Raw genomic sequence first — 24,063 nt, 5'->3', positions numbered from 1 at the left:
TCCATTTTAGAAGCTTCATCCCTAGTACTGTTTTCTTTCAGTCAAGTATGCACCTTGCATGGTGTGCTGGAGCTCGCTCGAGTCCCCTAGTCTATGACCATATCAAGCCGTGGATTATCCGCCCCTCGTCTGACTGACTTCCCCATCAACGACTGGAATCTAGACCTAAATCTTTCGCCTTTGATTGAACATCTGATGAGCAGATACGATCAAATTTGCTTCACAACAAGGTCATCCCCTGGACACGGCTGGGAGTGTAACCCCTGGGCGTAGTCTTGGCTCATTCCTTACCGCGGCCAAGGCAACAGATATCTAATCATGGCAATTTCCAATTCCATCCATTGGGTTACTGAGGCTACCCTAGAGGGGTTGAATGACCACTATATTTTTAATGAATCAATGTTGAAGGGTATTATCTATGCTATCATTAACGATTATAACTTTTAGTCCTCAAGTCCAAACACATAAAGCACGTCTAACTGTCCAGAGCCTGTACCTCACACATCTTTCGATACAATCCACCCTGAGCAAGCAGCTCTTGATGAGTTCCCGCCTCTGTGATCTTGCCACCCAAGAAAACACAAATCTTGTCAGCGTCCTTGATTGTGCTCAAGCGATGAGCAACGGCAATGGTAATGCGGTCTCCTTCCTTCGCTGCTTCTGCCAACGCGCCTTGTACAATTTTCTCGCTCTCAGTGTCAAGAGCACTAGTAGCTTCATCAAGGAGAAGGACCTTGGGATTACGGATAAGGGCTCGGGCAATGGCGATTCGCTGTCTCTGTCCTCCAGACAGTTGCGCGCCGTTTGAGCCAGCCTGTGTATCGAGACCTTCGGGTAAAGACGAGACGAAGTCCCATGCATTGGCTGCGCGGAGGGCTGCCTCAATCCGCTTGTCAGGAACCGAAGTGTCAGGGTCCTTACCCTCGGTCTCTGGATCATCGATACCAAGAGCAATATTCTCTCGTATCGTGCCCTGGAAAAGAGTTGGCTCTTGTTGAACCAGACCAATGATGCGACGGTAGAGGCGAGGGTTGAGAGTGGGAAGTGCTGAGTTAGCAATGCTGATTGTGCCGCTTGACGGATCATAGAAACGTTCAAGCATAGCTATCATAGTTGACTTTCCACAGCCTGACGCGCCAACAAGCGCGACAAATTGTCCAGGCTTGACATCTAAGTCGATGCCGCGGAGAACGGGGGCGTGAGGTCGAAGAGGGTACGAGAATCGGACATCATCCAAAACAACCGGGCCTCCAGACTTGGGACCGTTATCTCGATTCTCAGGTGTTTCTTGGACGTTGGGCTGGAGCTGATTGAGCCAGAATATGTAGTTGGCAGCGTTGACTCCCTTGGTGATACTGGTTGAGAATTGGAAGAGCTGAGCAGAAGCCTGACCAGAGTAGAAGACTCCCAAGAAAGCGACAAAGAAATTGTACATGGAGATGTCGCCATATGAAAGAAGACGGCAGCCATACCAGAAACCAAGAGCTTGAAACCAATACTCAATTGATTGAGTCAGAGCAAAGAAGATCATGATACGGAAAAGGTCGTTCTTTGATCCACTAACGGCTTGGTTCAGCTCATCAACATACTTGTCCAAGACTGACTCCTCAATGGCCAGAGAAGAAACGGTTCGAATGGCAGTGATAGCCTCGGAAGCAATTGAAGCGCTAGTAGAGTATCGTTTCGAGGTATCCCGGTCCAGTTTGGCGTCGAGGCGAATCTTGAAGTAACCGGAGCTGACCAAAGGAGGAAGGCCAGCGCAAACGACCACCAGACCCAACTTCCAGCTGTGAATTATAGCCAAGAGACTGCAGGCAGCCAGGTTGAGAATAGCAATGAGGATGAGTGCCACGTTAAAGCCCATCAGCTCGAGGATCGATTGAGGATTGGAGTCAACGCGACTGGCCAGAGCACCAGTGCTGTTTTCCTTGCGGTCAAAGAACTGGAGGTCTTGACGAAGCATATCCCGGAGACTCTGCTTGCGAAGTTTGTGGCTGAGGAACTGAGCGATGGTGTTGGTAGCATAGCCCAGAGCAAAGTACGACACCAACAAACCGGCTGCGAGAACGATGAACATGCTTGCGTAAAAATCGCCGCGGTCTCTCATCCTGTCACCAGTGAGGGTGAAGACCTCGACAACGTGCGCAAGCAGAATGGCCTGACCGGGGAACGCTGCAACAGCTCCTAAACATCCCGCAAGAACAAAGAAATACGACCAAGCAACCTCTGGGCTCTCACGAATCAGACGATAAACGACATAAAAGATGCCCATTTGTTTGTGGTTGTCATAGTTGCCAAGCTCCTTGCCAGCTTCGAGACGCTCCTGGACGTGGGTTTCGTATTGGGTAACCGTCTTGCTAAGACTGAGCTCTTCCTTGTCTCCTTCAGGGGCAACTTCCTCTTCTTCGTCAGTCGAAACATTATTGGGGTCATTCTCAACTGCAAGGTTCTGAATCTTGACGAGTTTAGCGTAAGCACCATCTTGAGCGATTAGGGACTCGTGAGAGCCCTGTTCGATGATAGAACCCTTGGACATGACGACGATGTTATCAGCTTTGCGAATGGTGGCGAGCTTGTGAGCGATAACGATGGTAGTGCGGCCTTCAGATGCTTTGTCGAGTGCTTGCTGAACGACACTCTCGGCGTGAGGATCAAGAGCGCTTGTAGCCTCGTCAAGAAGAAGAACCTTGGGCTGCGATACGACACTGCGAGCAATGGCAACACGCTGCTTCTGACCGCCAGAGAGAAGTCCACCTCGTTGCCCGATTTGTGTGTTGTAACCTTCTGGAAGTTCCATGATGAAACTGTGAGCAAAAGCCATCTTGGCAGCCTCCTGGATTCGTTCCATCTGTTGTTCAGCAGGTGAATTCTCCCACTCAGTACCAACTAAACCGTGCTTAATGTTGTCGAAAACAGAACCCTCAAAGAGAACAGGCTCTTGCTGGACGAGACGGACGTTTCGGCGGAGCCAGTTGAGGTTAAGCTTATCAATGGGACGGCCGTCCAGTTTGATAGTACCAGATTTGGGGTTGTACCACCGCTCAATCAGACCAACAATAGTGCTCTTGCCTGATCCTGATTGACCTACTAGTGCCGTGACTTTACCAGCAGGGACGTTAAGAGAGAAGTCTTCTAGCACAGTGACACCAGGTCTGGTGGGATAGGCAAACGAAACATTCTCAAGCTCGACATGTCCAACTGTCTCGGATGGTGTCTCGCCATCCTTGGAAAGGGGATCGATAGCTGATGCTCGGTCGATGAGAGTGAAAAGCTGTGCTGCACCAGACATGGCACGGCTGAAGTCGATAGTGTACGGGGTGAGCTGGGTCAACTGAACAGCCGCAATGACAACGGAGAGGAGAACCGTGAAGATGACACCCGAGCTTTTGATTTCACCAGTTGAGAGCATACGCACACCCTGCCAGAAAGCGAGTCCGAAACCGAGGTAGATGATGGTGTAATCGGCAGAGAACATGAGACCAAAGAGAATGGAGATCTTCTTTCCAACGGTGTGAGCTTCCTCGAGGTGTTTATCAAACTTGTCGACGAGTCTAGCTCGCATCTCAAAGGCGTGAACAGTGCGCACGCTGGCGAGGATACCCTCAGCGAGCGAGTTGGCTTGGCCGTGAATCTCGAGGATCTTGACTTCGTGAACAGCTTCCATCGTAGCAACAACAGTCATGACGATGATGGTTGCCGGAGCAATACATAAGCAGATGAGAGTAAGCTTCCACTGCACGACGAAAGCGACAATGAAGGCAGTGAGGAAGGCAGCGATGCCCTGAAAGAAAAGACCAAGTTTCTCAGCGATGCCGGTCTGAATCAAGCGGCCGTTGGAGGTAGCCTGCGTAGCGATGGAACCGCCGCTTCCGAAGTCATAGTAGGCAACCTCTTGTCGAAGAGCCGCGCGAAGGTACTCCTTTCGAATGTTGCGTACAATACGGTAAGAGGAGTAGGTGAGGAAGACGTTCCAGATGTAGGAGAGAACGAATCGACCAATGCCAAGGTACACAAAGTAGAGTCTTGCATGAACGTTAGGAGAGAATTGTATGGGATATGGCTCTGAAGGACTCACGCTAGGTCAGCAACTTCTTTTCGGAACTTGCTAGGCTGAGAATCTCCAGAAGTAAAGTCGGTAATTGTGGTGATGAACTGTCCAAAGATGAGGTTCTGGAGAGCGATACCGGCACCTGAACCTATGGCAGCGACGAGAGCAATGCCTTGCATTAAATACTCTGTGGGACCTGCATATGTGAGGATACGCTTTAGAGTGTTAGTATGGTATTTTCCACGGGTTTGTATTGCTGTTTATCACCTTGTAGTCACCCCAAGAACCCTCAATTTCTCCTTCTCCCCCAGCACTGGGAGCATCGCCGCCCTCGGCGTTGACAACAGCATCCTCAGGAGTTGAGGTCGCATCGCTGCCACCTACGACCTTTTCATTTTCCTTTTCGTTAATGCTGGGAGCCATGGTGGTCTGCCGCACAAATTACACCAGGCGATCCTGACGCCTAAAAGAAGTGAACTCGTGTGATCTGGCGCTTTGATATAAAGTCAAAGAATCAGGCCAGTATATTCAGGCTATAAGCCCTGCTTAAAGAAAGAAATAGATTGACGGAACCAGAAAGGAGAGGGAAGAGACCATGACTTTTACCAAGGGGATAGCGTGCTTTTGAAGAAAATACCACCCGAGAACTTTTGAGAGATGAACCCGGGGGGGTGGAGTGAGGGTAGACCAGATTTAGACGGCAACGAATGGTGATCCTTGGCATTTTAGCTTGTGTTTTTTTATCAGATCCGCATGTAAAGTGGTCCAAGTGGGTCACTGATTGATAATGGATATCTAGACGAAAATTATCGATGCGATCACGGAGGTTGAGGGAATAGTTTATGTATTTGCTGAGTTGTCTGTATTTGATACTGTTGTTGAATAAGAGGCCATTGGCAGGTAGTTCCTTATTTTCTTCTCATATGGAAGTTAATTTTCCACCATCTCGCTTCTCTGGAGGCAGTCCATTCATCCATTGAGGTAACATGCATGCCATGCATTCATTTGAACCAGGGTCTTTTCGGAAATCATGCCGGACACATGCCTCATCTCATGGCTGAAGTCTTGGCTTAATATCAAAAGGGTTCAACTCATCATAAACGCTTGACTATAGATCTTGATATTTCACAGCATTATTTCCCAAGTGAGACTGCATCATCAAATTACGCCAATGTCTTCGCGTACCTTGAGATGGCAACTTAAACTTTATCAACTCAGAGATTAGATGAGACCATGATCATAGCTTCCATCTGAATGGAGATCCTTGCCCCGAGACATTCTCTCCTCCTATTGGCTCTTTCGGATCTACGGTGTTCTCGGGAGCCGCAAACTCGAGTCTCCACATCCGGATCCCATCTTCAACGGTCTCTATTCTTCCGGACCCCGCGCGTTCCGTTGAACCTCTCGAGACTTCGGTGTGAGTCGTGTCAGTCTCGCTCAAAACGCCATGTGAGTTAGGTCGCTTGTAGTGCGTGACTTTTACCATAAACATTTTCCTCTGTGGCATTGTTTCATTGCATCTTGTCTGTATCTGACCCCTCACTCAGCTGTGTATTCCCTGTCTGGAACCTGTCATCCACACAAACAAGCTGTGCCCGTGATCCCCGTATTTAACCTCATGGCTGAAGATTCTCGGGCCCAGTTGGACGATGGTCCTGATGAAGGATCTGATGGGCCCCAGAACCCTTCTAATCTGACCATTCGACGAGCAGTCAGTACACAGACCCTGAAGCCTTGTCCTATCCTGTCTCTATCCCCACGTCCTCGTCACTAACACTGCTTAATCTTAGTGCGATGCATGCCGGACTCGCAAGGTATGTACATATCAATCTAATCAATCTCTTATGTATATCACTCCATCGATGCTCCAGTCATTAAAGGCCACTAGCCACAGAGGCTGGGGTGAAGAGTGGAAGCCATCCTCAACATGGTCCTAGCTCTCACTTGAGATTATTTCACTCAGCCCAACAACTATATCTAAATAGTAACATCAATCTATGTAGATCCGCTGCGATAGAAACTCGCCCTGCTCTCATTGCATTCATGCCAAGATTCCGTGTACACACCATGATACTCGTCCAAAGGAGAAGAGAACCAGGATCCTTCTCTCAGCCCAATAGTAAGTTGCCCCGGATCTATTGCTTTTGATACTATCCGACCACTCGCTGCTTTGGTTTGCACCAAAAAGGAAACCGTACTGACGGCCAAACAACCATGTAGTGAGAGAAAGATCGACATCATTGACCGTCGTCTTGAGGCCCTCACCGAGCTCATGCGTGATATGAAGATGAACATGTCATCTACAAGCACCCAACCCAATCAGAACCACATGCCCAGCTCTGATGTTCCCCGCCAATCACCAGCTCAGGCCTCGAGCTCAACACCCTATGGGCACCTCGCTCAGCAAACCGCAGACAGCCCGGTTATCGAAGGAGAATCTTCCTTGGCTGCTCATGGTGAATTTGCAAACGAATTCCTAAAAAATGCTGTTGGTACAGAGTCTTTACAGGGTGCTAGTCTTGAGCTACGTGAGACCTTGGATTCACTACATCACATCGTCAGCTCTCTGAAACAACAGACGGCTGCCACGGAGATGTCGTATCCCCATGCTAGGCAACTACCACGTCCAAGTCTAAAGAACAACGAGCTACCTCCAATTCAAACAGCCGTTGCCTTGATACGAGAATGTGAGAGTCAGTGATCTGGGTCCCCTCTTTCGCCATCTTGAACTAACCAACTTCAGCTGAGAACTCAGAAGTGTCTGCCTGGATAAGGGAGTTCTTTTCTATGGAAAGCTTCTCGGGCATGTGTCTTCATGTGTACTTCTCAGAAGATGTCTCAGAGGCTGATTTCATCCTTGTGAATGTTGGCCTGATGTACATGTTCATGGATCGCCAGCAGCGTACGACAGACGCAAAAGAGCAAGGGGAGTGTGAGGGCTACATGAAAACACTTCGCGAAAACACCGAAACGGCGTTGGCAAACTTGCCTTTTCATCTGCCTGCAACCTCAAACATGATTTCTGCCCTTCTTCTTGGAGTATGCCATCCTTGATATTTCTTTTGGTACCATATACTCACAGACTTTTAGGCATTTTATGCTATCGAGATCTCAAAACCATCACTCTCATGGACTTTATCATGTAAAGCCTCCGAACTATGTCAGACTCTAGGTTATCACCGAATATCAACCATGAAGAATGACAAGCCGCGCGAGGCTCAGCGCAAACAGTTTCTATTTTGGAACACATACTTTATAGACAAGAGTCTCTCCCTCAGGCTCGGCAGGGCTTCTACTATTCAAGACTGGGATGTCACCGTACCCCTTCTTACCTCGAACCCTCCCAATGCTACGCCCCTATCAGCCTTCATTTGCCTCTGGGTCGCTACAGCTCGGTGTCAAGGACACATATATGAGCTACTATACAGCCCAGACTCTATGACACAGTCAGATGATGTGAGGAGATTCCGTGCTCAAAAGCTCGTGAACGATCTGAAGGATATCTCGAGGAGGAGCAAGGAGCTGAGTGTGAGAGCCCGAACCGTGAATGTTCGATATTTCAGCCTCTAACGTGTGCTCTGCAGAAATCCCGCGAAAAGGAAGTCAAGACGAATCTTGGGGAGTACTTCTTCGATTTTGTTCTCATCTCTGATGATGTTCTTCGACTTTCACTTCTGACTCTGATCTATCGAGCTACGCCTGCGCCGCCCAACTCCAAAGTGACATTTATTCCAGAGTGTATTGAGGCTGCACGTGCAACACTGCATCGCCATCAAGATTGCATGGATCTCTTGGGGCGGGATAATACTGTCTATTTTCCTTCTTACGTCCATTGGTGAGCACACATACTTACATGGTATCTTGAGATAATGCTGACATGATTAGGACACTGCTATTTGCCCCTTTCATTCCTTTCATCGTTGTGTTCTGTCAAGTCATTGAGACCCAGGACCAGACGGACCTCGCTCGTCTGCATAGCTTCTGCACATCTCTTGAGACGACCATTCAATTATCAGATGCAGCGGCGAAGACATATCGTCTGTTCCAGGTCCTCTATACGGTAGCACTCCGATACATAGAGTTCCGGACAAGTACTCCTCCAGCCGACCAAACACAGGCCAGCGCTGAACTTAACAGCTATCTCGCCGCTCTCGGATTTCCACCAGCAGGTCTGAACAACGGGGTTCAACAATCAACGCACATGGACCCTAGTCAGGCCGATGCATTCTCACAACCTCTCGGGGATATGAGTATGCTTGATGGTGCCGATGGCCAGAGAGGAGCAAACACGATGATGTGGATGGGTAACACGGCGCAACTTGGTGAATGGTTCAATAGTAGTCAGCAAATGATGGAGTTGCTGGAGGAGCCCAGTTTCGCATTCCCTCAGTGAAAGAAAATAAGGGTTCGGACAAATAATGAGTTAATAGAAAGTCACGTTCATCCATTCTGGAGACTATAAATACAACGCCAACCCAGATGGGTTCGGCATAAACCGAGCATAGGAGCCAGTCCCGCAATCGCACCTGATTCATCCTTGTCTCGCTAATCAAGAAAGTCCTACAATAGAGTTGAGCAGACTCATTTCCAAAGTCAAAATAGAGTGTGGCGCTTCTTGTTGAGGTGTAACGGTCCAACGTAAACATTTCGGACAGTCTAAGCGATGTATACAAATATTCAAACGGTTTTTTAACTTTTATCTCGAAAGCCTCAGTTCCTCGGACGCCCCTGAATCGGGCACAAGCATGGGGGAGCCCTCCATTTCATCCTCCAAATTTCCATGTCTCTCAACATCATCCAAAGGCTGTTTTGCAGCTGGTGGTTTCTTCAGCATGACGACACCAATAGCACTTCCTAGAATAAGAGTACATCCTGCGCCACTAATGAAGTCCATTCTGTGTCCAAAGACCCATCGATCGAAGCTTGCGGCGAAAAGCATGTGTGTGTAAACCATGGAATTAGCACGGTTTGACTTGTCGGCCCCGAGGCCTGCCGTGAGAAGATACTGCATGATGAAACCCAGAACACCCAGGGGAAGCAGGAGTACCCATTGCTTGACTGTGGTCGGGGTAACCCATCGTAAACCTGGTTGCTGAATATCGAGGATAGGGGCAAAGATGAGCATGGATAGAGCGATGAAAGTCGAGATGATACCAAAATAGTTGACTGAGATGAGAGGATGTGCTCGTTTCCCGATGGTTCGGAGGGTCGTGAAGGCGCCAGCTGCTCCTAGAACACCCAGAAGGGCTATACCAACAGCTATCAAGCGTTCTTCAGGGGTGGCTTCATGGTCAATACCTGGTATACCACTAGATTCGGGCGGCTCGGTAGTCGAGTTGTCATCGTCAGAGCCCGAGAATAGTGAGGCAGGTCGAGCAATTAGTACAACACCTACAAGAGCAACCAACGTGGCCAGTTGCTCGATTCTAGTGAAAGGCTCACGAAGAGCAAACCAGCAGATAAAGCCTGCAACACCGGGAGCCAAGAATGTGATAACAGTAGCATCAGCGAGTGAGATATACATCATCGAATACCAAACGCCAAAAATACCCCAGAAACCACTTGCTCCTCGCAGCCACAACAGCCATCGAATCTCCTTCTTTCCAAAGGGAAAGTCGGGGGTTTTATTCCACCACATATAAGCCGAACAGAATAGTGCTGTGATGGAGTGTCTCATAAGTAGGGCCTGAACGGGATGCATGCCGTCGCCTTCGAGTTCGACTAGACGAGCACTGAGATTCATCAGTGCCCCGAAGAATTGCGATAGAGCAACGTAGGCAGCGGGCTTATTCTTTATCCAGAACTGCCTCCATTTCGACGGTGGAGTTTCGGCTGGTAAATCGAATCCTTGCTGCGAGAAATGTCTTAGAGGTATTGGCGAGGGGCAAGGAGATGGACTCGATGACATTCGGTGGAAGTCATCAAAACTCGAACTATCAACCTTTGAAGACAAGAGGTTTGGTGATGGCGAAGGTGGTAACAAATGCTGATGTGATTCATGGGTATCCCCGGGCAACAATTTGCTCTGAGGAACCTCCTCATACGGCGGAGGAGTTGGATTCATTGTGTAAGATAATAAAGCTACTTCTAGTCCATGAGGTTGTCACGATCAGTCAATGACGAGATACGGCACAGTAAGAAGAAAGAGCAAAGTCACAGTTGAGAAGCGAATAGAAATGTTTTGTTACAAATAGGTAGGTAGGGAAAAAGCTCCGGATCGACGACTCTTTGAGCGTCAGCCATTGATAACCAACCACCCCGCAGCCGAAACCCACCGATCATGGATCCTCTATTGCTCTCTTCTCTCACATTAACCAACCGATGAGCCAACAAGAGGAAGTCTCTCGCAGTGGGGGTGGAGTTTACTACTAGACCCCGGTAGGCAACTCTTCAAGACCCTCGATGACGAAAGGGAGCCTCTTGTTTGGACGGTCTAAGCTGAGTGAGTATCAGTCGTTTTCAGGCACCCGTTAGTTCTCAATATTATTGGGAACTCTTTCGTTTTGTGCATCATCAGTTAGAAAGAGCAAAACCGGTAGAATTGCTGAGGCACGCGAGCAAAAAGAGAAGAGTCTTGAGTGGCGAGGGCCTCAAAAGTCAGCGGGTGGGCGCTTAGAAGATGCTGATGTGACTTGGCCACCACTTGCGTCGTCTTGGCTCTGCAACTAGAAAAATTGCGCCCTATCTTGCCCCGATTTCGGTATCGGTTAAGTCGGCCGAGGATGAAGATGTTGGGGTCCAGTGAAATGGGCTCAACGGGTGGAAGCGATGATAGGTCCGGGAATAATCTCCCATATCGTATTCATTTCCGTTCTAACTACTCGTTAATCGTTAAAAGGATAGGTAAACTCTGCCTCGATCGTGGACAACATGTCAATCCACCTTGGTTACTAACCACCCAATCCTCCCAAGATCCCAGTCACCCTCAACAAGAATATACAAATGGTAGACAATTCAACAGGTGCAGCGCCCAAGTATCAGCTTTGAGACTCTTTAGTGTGTACAAAATGAGCCATGTCCGGAATTGATGGGACGACTACGGCAGTTACAGTTACAAAAGATATGCTGCCGATCTTCAAATCGATTCAGCTTAGCCAACTGTTTGACATCTAAGGCAGTCCCATCATCGCCATGAAGCACTCGGCGTGGACACATTGCTACTAGTTAATCCACTGGAATCAAGAGTGGAGTCATCGAGTGTCATCATGAGAGGAGATACAGGATGGTGAGTTCTCATGATACTTCCGAATATCAAATCAGGACGCAAAGTTCAAGAAGAGCGTTCTCCTGCTCTTGAGGTCTTTGGCCGACTTGTTGATTCGGCTACAGGCTCTGAGCCGCAGCCTTGTTTTCGACGAACAACACTGCAGCTGACTTGGAAAAATATGAAGGCAATGAGTTCCAGCTTCATCAGACATACTACCATATTCTTGGCAATTCTCCTGGGCCAAGTGAATCAAGAGTTCAATCAGCAACTGCATTTTTCGGGTGCTCCAACTCATCTCGCTATACCGCCATTATCGCCGTCACTCCCCTCCCTTCTTGATTTCATCGATGACTTTAGCTGGTGACCTCCAGAGTTATATTCCGTAAGGACATTATCATGTAGTCCCATAAATGATATCACTGCCTCATGAGCCAATGTGCGACTTTTGGCTTGGGGAGAGAAAGACTACCTAAGCATAAGTGGATTATGCAGAACCAGCACACTATGTTGTAGGTGGGTGCGTTGCACATATAGCATTCAAGTCGAGGTAGGATATCTGTGAGATTAAGAAGCCTAATATAGCCCATACTGAGGTCAACCGTGAGGCCATGGATCGCTGAATACCTGTAGACCTTTAGTATGTGTGTTCTATTGGATGCAGCACTTACAAGCCAGTCGGCAGTCGCCTTTCCATAGTATTTATACCTCTCTTTCCCGTCGATTTCTCATCAGGGCGGGGCCCTTTCCTTCTCAAACAACTCTTGCCCGCAGTCATTGCATTCGAGATTCTGGTTCGTACGTTGAATCTTCGTGAGTGGTCCCAAACAGCATCACACTTCAGACTCGCAATCACGACACCTCTCCAACCAAGCCCCGGAAATTGTTGATTTCGAGAAGGATGCCACTGATATCGATCTTTGAAGCGGGCACTGAACCGGCTCCCTTGCAGGCCCATACATCAACCACTGTTTCATTCTCGCCAGATATAAGTATTATCTCCCAGATTACTAATGTATATATATACGACGCCACAACTGGTACTCATATAATGGTTCTTGCGGGCTACTGTGGCCCCGTCAAAGATGTGATTCTCCCGCATGACCGCCGATTGCTAGCATCAGCGCTGCATGGTAAGAAGGTTCATATACATCCCTCGGGAATACAATCTCCCTAAATTGTACTTCAGATCCAGTCATTCGCTTATACGTATGACAATTTATATCACAATGGACCAGGACTTCGACTTGGTACGGCAGCTACTTGTCCGAGGCTTGGATGTAACGTCGATGATCAAAACCTCAATATTCAGTGCCTATAGACTCTGAGACATGAATATGCCATAGGGTTTCGATTGTTACAATGCAATGCATCCGACAGCATGGGATTCCTTTGATTTATTAGGATGTGCCTTTGCTTGGTCCCTGGCTGTAACTCCAACCCAATCCACAATAGCATGCTCTAAACGCCTTCCCAACCCATACCAATATCTCTGTAGAACGCCGAAATAGAATCAAGTGGTGGGAGGCCAATCGTAAGAGCCCGGCTCTACTCAATTTCTTTCAACGCTTCTTACCCAACGCATCGAGCTCCGCTTCAGCATCATCGTCAGCTTCACCCAACTCCTCCTCGACCCTTGACGTCGCGGCTCCTACTGCTCCTCCCGTCCTCGTATCGGATTTTTCTCGCTTCTTCTCTTCATCCGCAGCATCCTTCATGATCTCATCCTCGCCATCGCGCAAAATCTCACGAGCCTTCTTGATCTCTTTTTGCTTCTCGAATACTTCTTGAACTTTGCCCAGGAACGCGGGATTCTTACGGAACGCGAACTCAAAGTCTTCGTATTTGATCTTTTGGCGGCCTGAGTAATTAGCTGCTCGTGTCGCCTCGAAGGCGATGGATTGCATGAAATCTGTGAGGATTTCGTCGAGTACCCGCACGGTTTCTGGGAGTGGGTTCTGAACATCGCCGTGTGCGTAGAGTAGCTGTGCCACTGGTATAGGATCAGCAAACGAAGACCTTGAGAGCGAACGGGAGAAGACGTACACTCTGCATGGCTGAAGTTCATCTTGCCGACATTCTTGCCGGCACGCGCTCGAGGCTCCATGATGAATGTGGTTACTTGCGCCTACGCGCTTGAAGCATGTAATGAACAAAAACGAATAGAGATCTGGGTCGAGAGATAAAAGTTTCAATAAGATCGCTTCTGACAATCGAGGTTTCGCAGTCTCGCGATAGACATGTAGTTGAAAATACCAGAAAGATTCATGCGCTCAGCTCAGCGCAGCCTTGCGACAGCTGGAGGCTCAATCTGGGGGGTGTTTAGTGGGGTCCGCAGCTCTGTGGGGGGTTATTTCCAGGTACGTCACCCCTTGAGGTTGAATCCGTTGGAAACACGTCGCGGCTCCGGCGAATCTTTACCCCTAAGCACAGCTTGTCGCATGTGAGAAGGCAGCGTTGAGCTTGACATCGAAGTCTACGAACGAGATATACGATCTCAATACCTCTCCATCATAGGAATAGTTTATCGAGGCGTCAAAATGGTATGCGCTGTGCTCTTCAACGGTGAATCAACGCACTAACTGTCACTCTAGTCCGCCCTCTTCAACTTCCAATCTCTCCTACTCGTCCTCCTGCTGCTTATATGCACGAGCGCATACGTTCACCACTTTACACCAGGCATCATGGATCGAAATAAGAACGGGTACGAAATGCGACTCACGCCGTTATCGTGGAGACGGGGCTAATAACACTAGATTCATGGGCATCTTCTGGAAATGCGCGAGGATAGGCGAAAGACTGAGTCCATACATAAGTATATGCTGTGTCCTCATGGCTGTACGTTATACTGCTCCAGATGATTTTGAAAGAGCTGACCATGTTCAGGTTTCCATCCTCCTCAACTAAGCACACTACCGTTAATGTCACGTTTTTGTTTTTGAAGATATCACGACTGGTCAGGAGTTGGGTCGGAAGAGGTGACAGCCGGGTGGGAGTGTTGGCGCCGTTTACCAAGTGTACTAAACTTCATATCAAGATGATGAAATAATTTCCCCCTTTCTCTTTCGCAAAACATACCCTGAGAGAGTCTCTGAGTAATCCCGTCCCGGTATATGCTTGCGTCACACCACACGCCCAAGGCTTGTCACACAGACAGCTAATCTGTGAAACACGGGAGGAAACTTTGATTCAAGTCCCTGATGTGTTTGGCCAGGCCTCCTTAGGAGAGTATTGCAGGAAGTACCACAAAAGTGACACGAAATGTGATGATATCTGGAAAGGGTTGCAACTCGACAGGCTCGCCACTTGAGGTACCTTTGATGCCACATAACCTCCACTCTCGAATTATGCGCGGCCCAAATTGTTTGCCAACGGCTTAAATCTCAGATATCACAAACGCTATTACCATAGGCATGGCAATCTGGTCATATTAGAGGACACGGACGGTATTGGTATCAAAGAAAACAGACCAATCTGTCTTTGTGGCTTGATGGGCTGTGGTGGCTCGTACTAGGAACTCAAGTGGTTGGTCTTACACTGTTACACAAAAATAACGACAAAAAGAAACCAAGCCCATGTACCAGCGCAATGGTACAAAAAGGAGAACGAAAAGAAGCCACACGCTGTTCATTCCATCTGCATGTTGATTAAGGATGTCACATCGGCAGTAACGAGAGTTGCAACATGCATACCACTGAGCCGCTGTTTTCGTATCTGGCCCAGTGTTGCTCGTCGACCATTACTCTAGACCATTCAATCAAAAGCAAACATGTATGTGATTGGCGTAGAAAAAGAAAAGAGAGGTAACGATGTGAATCCGGGGTTGGATAAGGGTAAGCTTTCAGTGTCAGATTGAGGTACTGCAATGTTAGGCCAAGGGCCAATTTGTTGGGATTCCTTCAGACATGTTGGAATTGTTGTTCTCAGAGTGAGGAGCAATCAGATCACTGCGCATTGGACTGGTATGGCATGCTGAAATAACAACAATGATCCAAGCCAGATGCACAGTCCTAAGACACAGGTAATGAGATGTTACCATCCTGCCATCCTACGCCGCCATGACACACACACACTTGCAGCTTGCAAAGTTGATCGCCATCAATGATCAAGATAGTACTGCCCGTAGTCAGTCATTAGCAACGCCCAACGCCGTCATATGCGTGCGACAGAGGCGTAACTCTTGCATGAATACGATTGCACACCGAGCACGGTCGTACACATCCATACACGACCTAGACATCCCGCATAACAAAGGGAATCAATAAGTGGTGTGCTGACCGACCGAGTATCAAAACCTCCCATACAAAAACCATGCCATGCCGAAATGCGGCCTTCCGCCGCTCCTTGTCCGCGAGGCTTGGCCCTAGGGTTAATAATACCACCACTATTGCCGTGCCGTGGATCTGCTCCGGCCCCGAGCTTCTAGCCCCGAACTCGGCCTGAAGCTTGAGGTGTCCCCCCAGTCTGACTCGCTGCAACACCACCTACTCAATTCGTAAAATGAGCTGCAATTCGGTTGCGAGGTGAAACCAGCACATTGTCTTCGCAATGAAACTCCAGTCTTGAAAGCTAAGCGCCTTCAAGTGTAGGCCTAGGAGACCCCCAACTACAGAAAAAGGGGGACATGGCACACATATACGAAGCGAGTCGACGGGGGCAAGGAAAGAGTCAACGGAAAGGACGCTTGATGTGGTTGGTGTATACAATTAACCATTTGGATGGACGCGGACACAGCGTATGCAAGGCGAAGTTAGGTGATTCGAGACGGTGATAAGACATTTACTGGGAGGGAGGGATTCTTCTTCTCTTCAAGCAGGGGCAGGTGCTGGGACAAGGTGGCAACATGTCCCTGACTTAAACCCATCCCATCGTTTTTGGTCTCATCGCCCTGCATCCCTCACTGCCTGACTGTCTCTCTTGATCATCGTGGGCTAGGGAACCGACGTTAGCCAGCATACCTGCTGGTTTGAGAGTACGAACACACCCAGCCAAGGATCAATGAGTCGCTGGTTTGAGAGTTAGTAGACGGAGAGTTCTTTGCCTTGCATAGCACTATTGCCTATCCCGCTCCGCCAGGTCTGGTTCTCAGTACGTAGGTGGCCAACAATTTTGGGTTTCGCTAGACCCGTAACAATGAGGAAAAAAAGAAACAAACAAACAACCTTTTATGAAGTATATTTGTAGTGTATGGTCATTTTTCCCTCCCCGCGACCATCAACCCCAACTACTTGGAAAGCCGTCTCAATCTCTTCCACTTCCATCGAATAAGGTATATCAAATATATTGTAATTCGTTAATGCCCAGGCGGGAGGAAACCTTCCATGGTCTCGAGAATATTCTGATGTAACTTATGTTGGGGTTATGCTGATTGCATCCCCGCCATGTCCGATATGGTGGTTTCCGACCTGGGCTGGGCTGACGGAATAGGACACCAGGATGCCGCCGCATGGACAAAATGAGCTGAACAAGGGATTGAGGCGAAGCAGCTGATGGGCCTTAGTCAGAAATTTGAATACTGTATCTACTCCATGGAATAAATAGAGTTGCGCACACGAAGAGCATTCCAATAAGAGACGGCATCTCCGATTCAAGTTTGGCGTCGAATGCCATGCTTTAGATTTCAGATTAGCGATGTGGAAATGAATAGAACATTGCTGTAACATTGGTGGTGCAGCTGGTGATGCAGGCCTCGAACTCTTTCAGTCGGCTGATTCGGAAAACCTCATTGATGAACCTGCCGTCGGGTGGGCAATATGTGGTATGCGGAAAATGAAAGTTGCGATCAAGTCAGCCACGAATTGTTACACCAGAGTCTGAATGTCACTGCACCTATCGCTACGGCGGTGAAAGAATCCCATCCATTTTCATGGCTTTGCAGTAACCTTGGGCAGAGCAGCATTGCAGCCAAGTTTTGGGCTGTACTTCAAACATAGGTGCATTGATGCGTTGGCCACTTCGTGTCCTGGCGGATGGTGATGTGGTTCCACACCGATGATGTTTTGGTTGTTGCTCTTGCTGTAAATGATGGAGCCTTTTCTGCTTGTTGTCAATCCTGACTCATAGAGAAATTTCAATACCCTGGTAGTGTGGGCAAACAGGAGCCCAAGCCCAAGACTCTGGGCCTCAGTTTGCGAAAGACTATGGCGTTGAACAATAATCAGGGCTTGCACACAATTCTGATGAGAAATGAACCGATGTGCAAGTCTGAGCTGATGCACGCTTCGTGGTCACCCTTGTCAGACCAGGACTCGACGAGGGCCCGTCCTCAAGATCCTCCTACCAAACACACCACAACGACACCATAACCATCCGACGCTCCTGGACTTCCAGGGCTGTACGCGTGGAGAGCTTGATAGGCGCTGGGACTTGACTAGATGATCGAAGCGTGGGTTAACCCTGACAACCTGTCCGCCCTGGACATTGTTCACCATTCGGTTCGCTATTACCCAAGGTCCCAACAATATGATTGTAAACATCCACCAATCCAGGTCAATGAAGCGGATTATTCAGTGCTGCCGAGGCTGCTGTGCACCGTTCATATTACGAGGGTTCGCACATGGAACATGTCTGTACATCGAAGGGATAGATCAGATTAGTACCGTACTAGAAGGACAGTACCACCAGGCTGGGATGCACTAGAGATAATACTGGCCAATTGGCGAGACCGAGATTGGTGAAATGCCTTCGCCATGAAGCTGGCCACTTTTCGCACCGAGGAAGGCTGTGGTCGTACAACCTCATACTGAGCGCCTCGGCGAACTTTGCGTTTTTATCTGTTATGTGAGACTACCTGACTTGCGTTGCAATTTCACAGCGGTCTGTGTCGACCCAACTCACCGCCCGGACCCTCTTATGCCCGTCATCATGATAGAACAGAACATGTGCTATGCTTCACTCTTCTCGTAACAATACTGCAGCGACGTCGTCCTGCCCGTGGCGAGGCGCAATCATGCAGTGAAGCCAGAATGATCCTGACAGAGAACCAGAAGACACGGCATTCGTGGTGGCGGCGGTTGGCGGCATAAGCGCATACCGTCTGCGTGAAAAGATTCTTTCTGGCCGAGGTTGAGGATGGATTGCCGTCACAAATCCAAACACTGCCACAAGTTCCATGATTTTACACTCTCATCAGTCAGCATTCGGATTGCTTTGTTGGCTCACATCGCAGTCAATGGGCCATCTGGGCCAGCATGAGTTGCAGATTGATTCGTAGCGGCCGAAGCTGGGGCAGCTCATTAGTCGTGCCCGACTCCAACTCCGCTGCAATATGCACGCTTCTGGTCCGTTTCTAGATCAGCGGCGGCGGTGGATGGATCTTTATGTGGCCCGCCCAAGAGCGTGCTAGTGCGATGACGATGACGGATGGTCCCTGGCGTGGAGCCCGTGAGCCCTTGTGCCGTCCCTTTTTGGAGTTGTTCCAGGCGTGAGCAGTGTGGCATGTTGAGTGCTACTGTAGGCAAGGCAATCCATTGGTCCCGAATGACCATTCTCCCCTGGAATCGATGGACGAATCGGCGGGCCAAGTTTGGCTATCCCTGACCTGTTTGGGTCGAATGTTCCTGGGACTCGATCCGTCTTCGGCAAGTGGAAGTCTGACCCTGCTTTGTTTATTTTTGTTGATGTTGGGTTTCCCTGCGTCTTTGATATTATACACATGGGCTTTTATTGTAAGTATGATGGCGGTATTGAGAATGTGAATTGCCTTGCGTCAAGTGGTATGAAAGGCGGAAAGTATCCGCATATCGAAGGGGCCTCCCTGTTTGAGGCTTGGGTGTAGGTACTTACCTTACCTTCCAAACTTACATGTCGCCCTGCAAGTGGAAGGAGCCGTTATCCCTCCAAACCTGCCACACACACCTCATCAGCCAAACTTCCACTATCGGTCATCCATCCCTACCCATCGCATGCTATCTCCATCTTCATCTCCATCTCCTCCCGCGGATCCCATGAATGACATCCATGGCGAGTCCACTTACTCCATCTGATGGAAAGGATCACGCACTGTGCCCAAAAGCGTATCTTCACCTCTTAGATGAGTCTGTAGTCTGTGGGGCCATCATACGTCGCTACGCTACGTTATACAGTGATTACCGTGGATTTGCAGCGCTTCTCGTCATGGCGATGGACTATATCGGCAAAGACTTTCATATCTTGCATTGGGAGCGACAAGCATTGTACACACTGTACACAACAGAGCAGATTTCTCCTACAGTAGTGCATCTGTCACTTGCAGAAAATGAAGACTCGTTCAAACAAAGAAAGAAAAAACAGGACATGGCGAGCCCTCGTGATACCCCCCCTAGACTGAGTCAAGTAGCGTCTGACCTTTGATTCCCTACTCATCTAACAGAGACGGGAAACCGAGACTATAGCAGCAACATGGCTCAGATCCGAATATTGGAGGGTCACGTTGTCGCTGCAGTATTAAAATTGCACTCCAACTCCCACACTTACAGGCTTGCCCTAGGTTGGGTACCAGGAATCAATCTGAATTTCTCAGCTTGGTATTGCCAGTTATCGACTCAGACTCGAATTCCGTCTCAGTGGCGGTACTTTGAGTGGTGGCTACCGACAGTTTGACTCACTAGCTCGTCTAAGCATCGATCGCTTCAGCTGAGTGTTAATGCCGCCATTTGGGCGAGAGGGCATCTACAGAAGCCACTGCGTTTTCCACTGGATTCCAGGGGCGACAGCCCCAAACCATTCGCTGTTTTAGTTGCATCCAGTGCAACTCCGTCGATAATTGCCTGCTGTACCGCTTGCCTGGCCCAGGTGTCCTTGTGGATCTTATTGCAGCCACACGCCCCTCCTTCTCACAGGGACCTCCACGCAGATGCTATTAGGTTACTCCCTACACCCTGTAGGGGTCATTCTGACTACCCAAAGATACTTTTGCCATTAGTTACCTGATTTTGCCTCTGCGTCTAGGCCCACCGCTCCCTCCAAACTTAAGCCATGCCACGCGATTAAGATGAATCCGCGCTTGGCCTCCCTTAAAAAAATTCTAGCCTAAGGAAGGCTGTGGCATAGTATTACTATTGACTCGGATCATGGTTTTGATGGATACTTCTGTGTCTCGTAGTCCAGCTCAGTCTAGCCAGCTCCGTCTAAGTGGCTCCCCTGCTCGCACCCCAAACCAGGATGTAACCCATATATCAAATATCCCCGTCTCCCGTCACTATCGTCCCCTTTTCTCTCTTTCTTCCCGTTCTTGATGTTTCTTTTCCTATTTCTGTTTTTTCCAAACATCCGTGTCTTGAATATATACAACAAGACGACTTTGAATATTACCCATACTTTGTTTTGCACCGCAATATAGATTGTTGCCTATTGCACTCGCCACTAGACACATTCACTTGGTCGAAAAGCAACTATCCGCGAGAAGAAGAGAATACAGACAAACCAGGACAGCATTGCATACAACCGAAACGAACTGCGAAGTGACGCACCGAGAGAACATCCGCAACGAAGGAAGAAGGGATATCATCTGTACGGTCACACAGCCGCAATTGGGTGCGCACAAACCGACGCTGTCCGCTGCGAGTTCACTGGATCCTTGTAAGTCGACCACATAATCTCAACACTACCAGTCTGCGACTCGCTCGACCACTGTTCCGCCTACTGCTTGTCACTCAAAGCACAACATCTGGCCGATGAATAGTTCTTAGCCGAGTGCATCTGCAACTGACCGCATAGTCGTGACTGCTTGGTTTCATCCTGAAGCCCATGTCATGCCTTTGTTAGAGTTCTTATTGTAGCTAACACGTACCGCCTTAGTTCAATTGGAAAACTAGAATCCGTTAACAGACATTCGACTCAATCACTGAAACACTCGGAGGACCAAATCAGTAAATTATCATAAACAACATGACGGCGGATCAAGGGTTCGGAGGCCCGGTCGAGCGATCGAGGCGGAGTTTGTCTACCTCGGGACCCGGACCTAATGGCGAAGGAGAGACGAGACCTGAAAAGGAGACAGCCAGAAAACCATCCACAGACGAGAAGGACGATGCTATAACTACCTCCCAAGTCTTGCCTCGCCGATACGATAGCCCTTCTGATACACCAGCCCCAGTAGCTGCACCACTATCACGAAATCCTTCCGAAATGTCAACGACATCTAGTCCAGGACCTGAAAGTCGGAGATCTCCTGCCCCATCACAGCCTCTGGAACCTCCTGTAACGAAATCAAGTCTAGGAGAGCTCGAAGTTTCTAAGATCATCAACAACCCCAAATTGAGGCACGATATCAACTTTGACCCTGAGCTTCATTTCAGACCTAATGTGGAGGGAGATAAGGGCCGAAAAAAGCACGATCGTGCTAGCATTTTCTGGACAACACTCAAAGAGGAATTGGTCGAGTTCATCGTGGACCGAGACAGTTTTTACGCCAAGCACGGCACAGGAGACGACTGGTGCTTGCCAAAGCTTCTCAAATCTGTGAAGGAGATCATCCAAACCCTTGTGCCCCAGCGCGACCGACAGTTTCTCGATGAGGGTCTAAACGTGGAACTTCTCATGCAACAGTTTCACCGAGGCATTGCCGATTTGGAGAAGCTTGCTTCGTGGCTCTCACGAGTCCTCAAATCTCACTGCGCACCAATGCGGGACGAATGGGTTGATTCGATGTACAAGCAGCTCAGCAACGGTAACAGCAACAACGATGTTGAAGAGCTTGTCAACGGCATGCGAAGTTTGCTCAGTGTCTTGGAGGCAATGAAACTCGACGTTGCAAATCATCAAATACGCTGTCTTCGACCAGCTCTCATTGAAGAAACAACAGCTTTTGAACAAAAGTTTCTGATGAAGAAGCTGCGAAATCGCAAAATGGATATAGGCGATGCCAAACCGTGGTATCAAGAGGCTGCTCGAACTTATCCTAGCGGTGCCGGGAAGATGTACTCTTGCTTTGGAGATATGGGGGTTTTCTTCGAAGGAATTTCGCGGGCCATGCTCCCCTCCGCCGGTGAGAAGCCTCTACCTGGTACTTTCTTCTTTGACGAGGACCGACTTGGACGCGTTCGATCGGATATTCTGGATGCCATCAACCTAGACGTCTGCATGCGCATGTACGAGGATCTTGAGCGGATCGCGAAACTCAACTCGCCTCCCGCTTTTGCAAGCGCTATGTCAGATGACCACGAGTTCAACTTCAACACTCCTCCTTCGAGCTCAAGACCTTCCAGTGTTACACTGAGCTCTGCAGGTTCAGCTTCGTCATCGCCACGCTCATCCATGGTCCTTCCCCTGTATCTCAACTCAGAAACCAACGAAGCCAAAACAAGAGCCCGAAATCTCCGCGACAGTCTGGTTGCTCTGCTTCAGCAGGCACCACACGACCAACATTATCACGAGAAGTGGCGTTCAATGGCTCCCTCTATGGCTCTGCAGATCTTCCGATTCACCAACGCCCCCATGGACATGCTTGTCCCATTCGAAGAGAAGCTTCTGGAGAACGTTTGCCGCATCTCCTCCCCTATCTACAAGGAGATGGAGGAGGCGTACCGCATTCGCCTGCTTAACGAGCTCGCCATGCGCGTCCGCTACTTCAAGGCTCTTTCAGGTGTATGCTTGTTCTCGATTGCCACTGGTAATCGTGTCCCAACAAGCAGCCGCAGCCTGGATGCAGGACGAGACCGAGACCTGGATGCAGCCATCCGCATGGGTCAGCAAGAGGGTGGCATCGAAGATATTGCGACTCGTATCGCTCATGTGGGCGTCGTCCACTGGAGGATATGGGCACGCATGGCATATGTCGACGACGACGACATGTCTATGGACTAATCAGCCCGCGGCGGAACAACATCATGTATCCCTTTGTGTCACCAATTCGTTATACCCACATTTACCTACTTTTTAATGTCGATACATGATCAACTACGCAATATCGGCTGGACCGCATTACACGCACTGGCACACAACGCACACGCACTATGCACTTCCTGGCCTGGAGCCATCTGCTCTATCTGCCAAGGGAGTGCAGATTTTTCGAGTCAATATTCGGGTACCTACCCAAAAACATACACTGGTCGGCGGCTCTCTGCATTTACTCAGTTATCACTGCATGTTCTGCACTTTTCATAAGATATGCTTGTTCTTTTACCCAGTCTGCGTTTGCTACTGTGGCGTTGCATGGTGGATAGTCTCTGTTTTATTAGGGGATCAGTGAAACCCCCCCTCCCCCCCTTTTTTTTTTGTATTTGATCTAATGGCGCTTTTGGTGTTGTGCATTGGAATTATCGAGTTGTGGTGACACTGACGTCGTACGGGCAAGCACATGACCTCTTCGGCTTCAGGCTGTACAAACATGTGCACAGCTTATTCGCATTTAGATCAGGCGCACATATCTGACTTACTCATACTGGAGCTTTGTTTCTTGAACATACATGGCGCGCTTATATGGCAATTAGACTAGACAGAGAAAGACTAGAAGAAATTTTACATGTTCTGCAACGATTGATCCCCATCTATGACTGTTTGCTGGGACTGCCTGCATCTGTTCTTATCAGTCAGACCTTGGTGGTAGGTTACACTAACGAGGTGTTGTGTAAGTCAATTTAATTGTTCGACAAGACTTATTCCTTTGACTTCCAAACAGTTTTTGTCAGACTTGACTTTCCTTGCGAGGGATAACGTAAGGTCATAAATGCAGCAACATACAGAGTGTGAGACTGATTCCACATGATGCTTGCCGTGTGACTACCACCACATGTGACTTGCTCACAGTATAAATGAATAGCCCGCAGTTCAATATGTCGACTGCCAGGAATGGGAAGTTGGCCTTTGTATGTATTCAAAATGTCCTTTCCTT

At 48.8% G+C, this 24,063-nt stretch overlaps 7 protein-coding genes across 15 annotated transcripts; 3 read left to right on the top strand and 4 right to left on the bottom strand.

The window, feature by feature from the left end:
• Positions 1-310: 310 nt before the first annotated feature.
• On the bottom strand, positions 311-5,252 carry FOIG_03359 (uncharacterized protein). Its single transcript, XM_031201194.1, has 3 exons — positions 4,316-5,252; positions 4,076-4,263; positions 311-4,022 (listed from the first exon to the last, which is right to left on the bottom strand). Exons 1-3 carry the CDS (start codon positions 4,469-4,471, stop codon positions 476-478), a joined length of 3,891 nt encoding a protein of 1,296 aa, XP_031068718.1. The 5' UTR covers positions 4,472-5,252; the 3' UTR covers positions 311-475.
• A 174-nt stretch (positions 5,253-5,426) lies between these two features.
• Positions 5,427-10,258, top strand: FOIG_03358 (uncharacterized protein). Of its 6 annotated transcripts, XM_031201189.1 has the most exons (9): positions 5,427-5,497; positions 5,596-5,759; positions 5,839-5,862; positions 6,052-6,167; positions 6,269-6,741; positions 6,792-7,087; positions 7,139-7,576; positions 7,633-7,883; positions 7,934-8,611. In XM_031201189.1, exons 2-9 carry the CDS (start codon positions 5,667-5,669, stop codon positions 8,439-8,441), a joined length of 2,199 nt encoding a protein of 732 aa, XP_031068713.1. In that variant the 5' UTR covers positions 5,427-5,497; positions 5,596-5,666; the 3' UTR covers positions 8,442-8,611. The 6 variants fall into 6 exon arrangements, with proteins under 6 accessions (XP_031068713.1, XP_031068712.1, XP_031068714.1 ...); XM_031201188.1 differs by having other exon boundaries at positions 5,427-5,759; positions 7,934-10,258; XM_031201190.1 differs by having other exon boundaries at positions 5,479-5,759; positions 6,269-6,735; positions 7,934-10,258.
• FOIG_03357 (uncharacterized protein) lies at positions 8,565-10,671 on the bottom strand (the record flags this gene model as incomplete). Of its 3 annotated transcripts, XM_031201187.1 has the most annotated exons (3): positions 10,324-10,670; positions 10,206-10,274; positions 8,745-10,135 (listed from the first exon to the last, which is right to left on the bottom strand). In XM_031201187.1, the coding sequence occupies exon 3, from the start codon at positions 10,110-10,112 to the stop codon at positions 8,745-8,747; it is 1,368 nt and encodes a 455-aa protein (XP_031068711.1). In that variant the 5' UTR covers positions 10,113-10,135; positions 10,206-10,274; positions 10,324-10,670. The 3 variants fall into 3 exon arrangements, with proteins under 3 accessions (XP_031068709.1, XP_031068711.1, XP_031068710.1); XM_031201185.1 differs by having other exon boundaries at positions 8,565-10,272; positions 10,324-10,671; XM_031201186.1 differs by having other exon boundaries at positions 10,206-10,670.
• Positions 10,672-12,323: 1,652 nt separating this feature from the next.
• Positions 12,324-13,621, bottom strand: FOIG_03356 (transcription initiation factor TFIID subunit 13). The gene is made up of 2 exons (XM_031201184.1): positions 13,299-13,621; positions 12,324-13,245 (listed from the first exon to the last, which is right to left on the bottom strand). The coding sequence occupies exons 1-2, from the start codon at positions 13,357-13,359 to the stop codon at positions 12,815-12,817; spliced, it is 492 nt and encodes a 163-aa protein (XP_031068708.1). The 5' UTR covers positions 13,360-13,621; the 3' UTR covers positions 12,324-12,814.
• A 7-nt stretch (positions 13,622-13,628) lies between these two features.
• FOIG_03355 (uncharacterized protein) lies at positions 13,629-14,403 on the top strand. Of its 2 annotated transcripts, XM_031201182.1 has the most exons (4): positions 13,629-13,795; positions 13,847-13,956; positions 14,009-14,090; positions 14,139-14,403. In XM_031201182.1, the coding sequence occupies exons 1-4, from the start codon at positions 13,793-13,795 to the stop codon at positions 14,157-14,159; spliced, it is 216 nt and encodes a 71-aa protein (XP_031068706.1). In that variant the 5' UTR covers positions 13,629-13,792; the 3' UTR covers positions 14,160-14,403. The 2 variants fall into 2 exon arrangements, with proteins under 2 accessions (XP_031068706.1, XP_031068707.1); XM_031201183.1 differs by having other exon boundaries at positions 13,650-13,795; positions 13,847-14,090; positions 14,139-14,336.
• A 1,843-nt stretch (positions 14,404-16,246) lies between these two features.
• Positions 16,247-18,528, bottom strand: FOIG_03354 (uncharacterized protein). The gene has a single exon (XM_031201181.1). The coding sequence runs from the start codon at positions 16,913-16,915 to the stop codon at positions 16,601-16,603; it is 315 nt and encodes a 104-aa protein (XP_031068705.1). The 5' UTR covers positions 16,916-18,528; the 3' UTR covers positions 16,247-16,600.
• A 1,558-nt stretch (positions 18,529-20,086) lies between these two features.
• On the top strand, positions 20,087-23,761 carry FOIG_03353 (uncharacterized protein). Its single transcript, XM_031201180.1, has 2 exons — positions 20,087-20,810; positions 21,030-23,761. The coding sequence occupies exon 2, from the start codon at positions 21,120-21,122 to the stop codon at positions 23,034-23,036; it is 1,917 nt and encodes a 638-aa protein (XP_031068704.1). The 5' UTR covers positions 20,087-20,810; positions 21,030-21,119; the 3' UTR covers positions 23,037-23,761.
• Positions 23,762-24,063: the final 302 nt, after the last annotated feature.

The sequence above is a fragment of the Fusarium odoratissimum genome (assembly GCF_000260195.1).
Source record: "Fusarium odoratissimum NRRL 54006 unplaced genomic scaffold supercont1.4, whole genome shotgun sequence".
Taxonomy (NCBI): domain Eukaryota; kingdom Fungi; phylum Ascomycota; class Sordariomycetes; order Hypocreales; family Nectriaceae; genus Fusarium; species Fusarium odoratissimum.
Note: the sequence above shows the minus strand (reverse complement) of the source record. Positions and strands in the feature narration are given on the sequence as shown.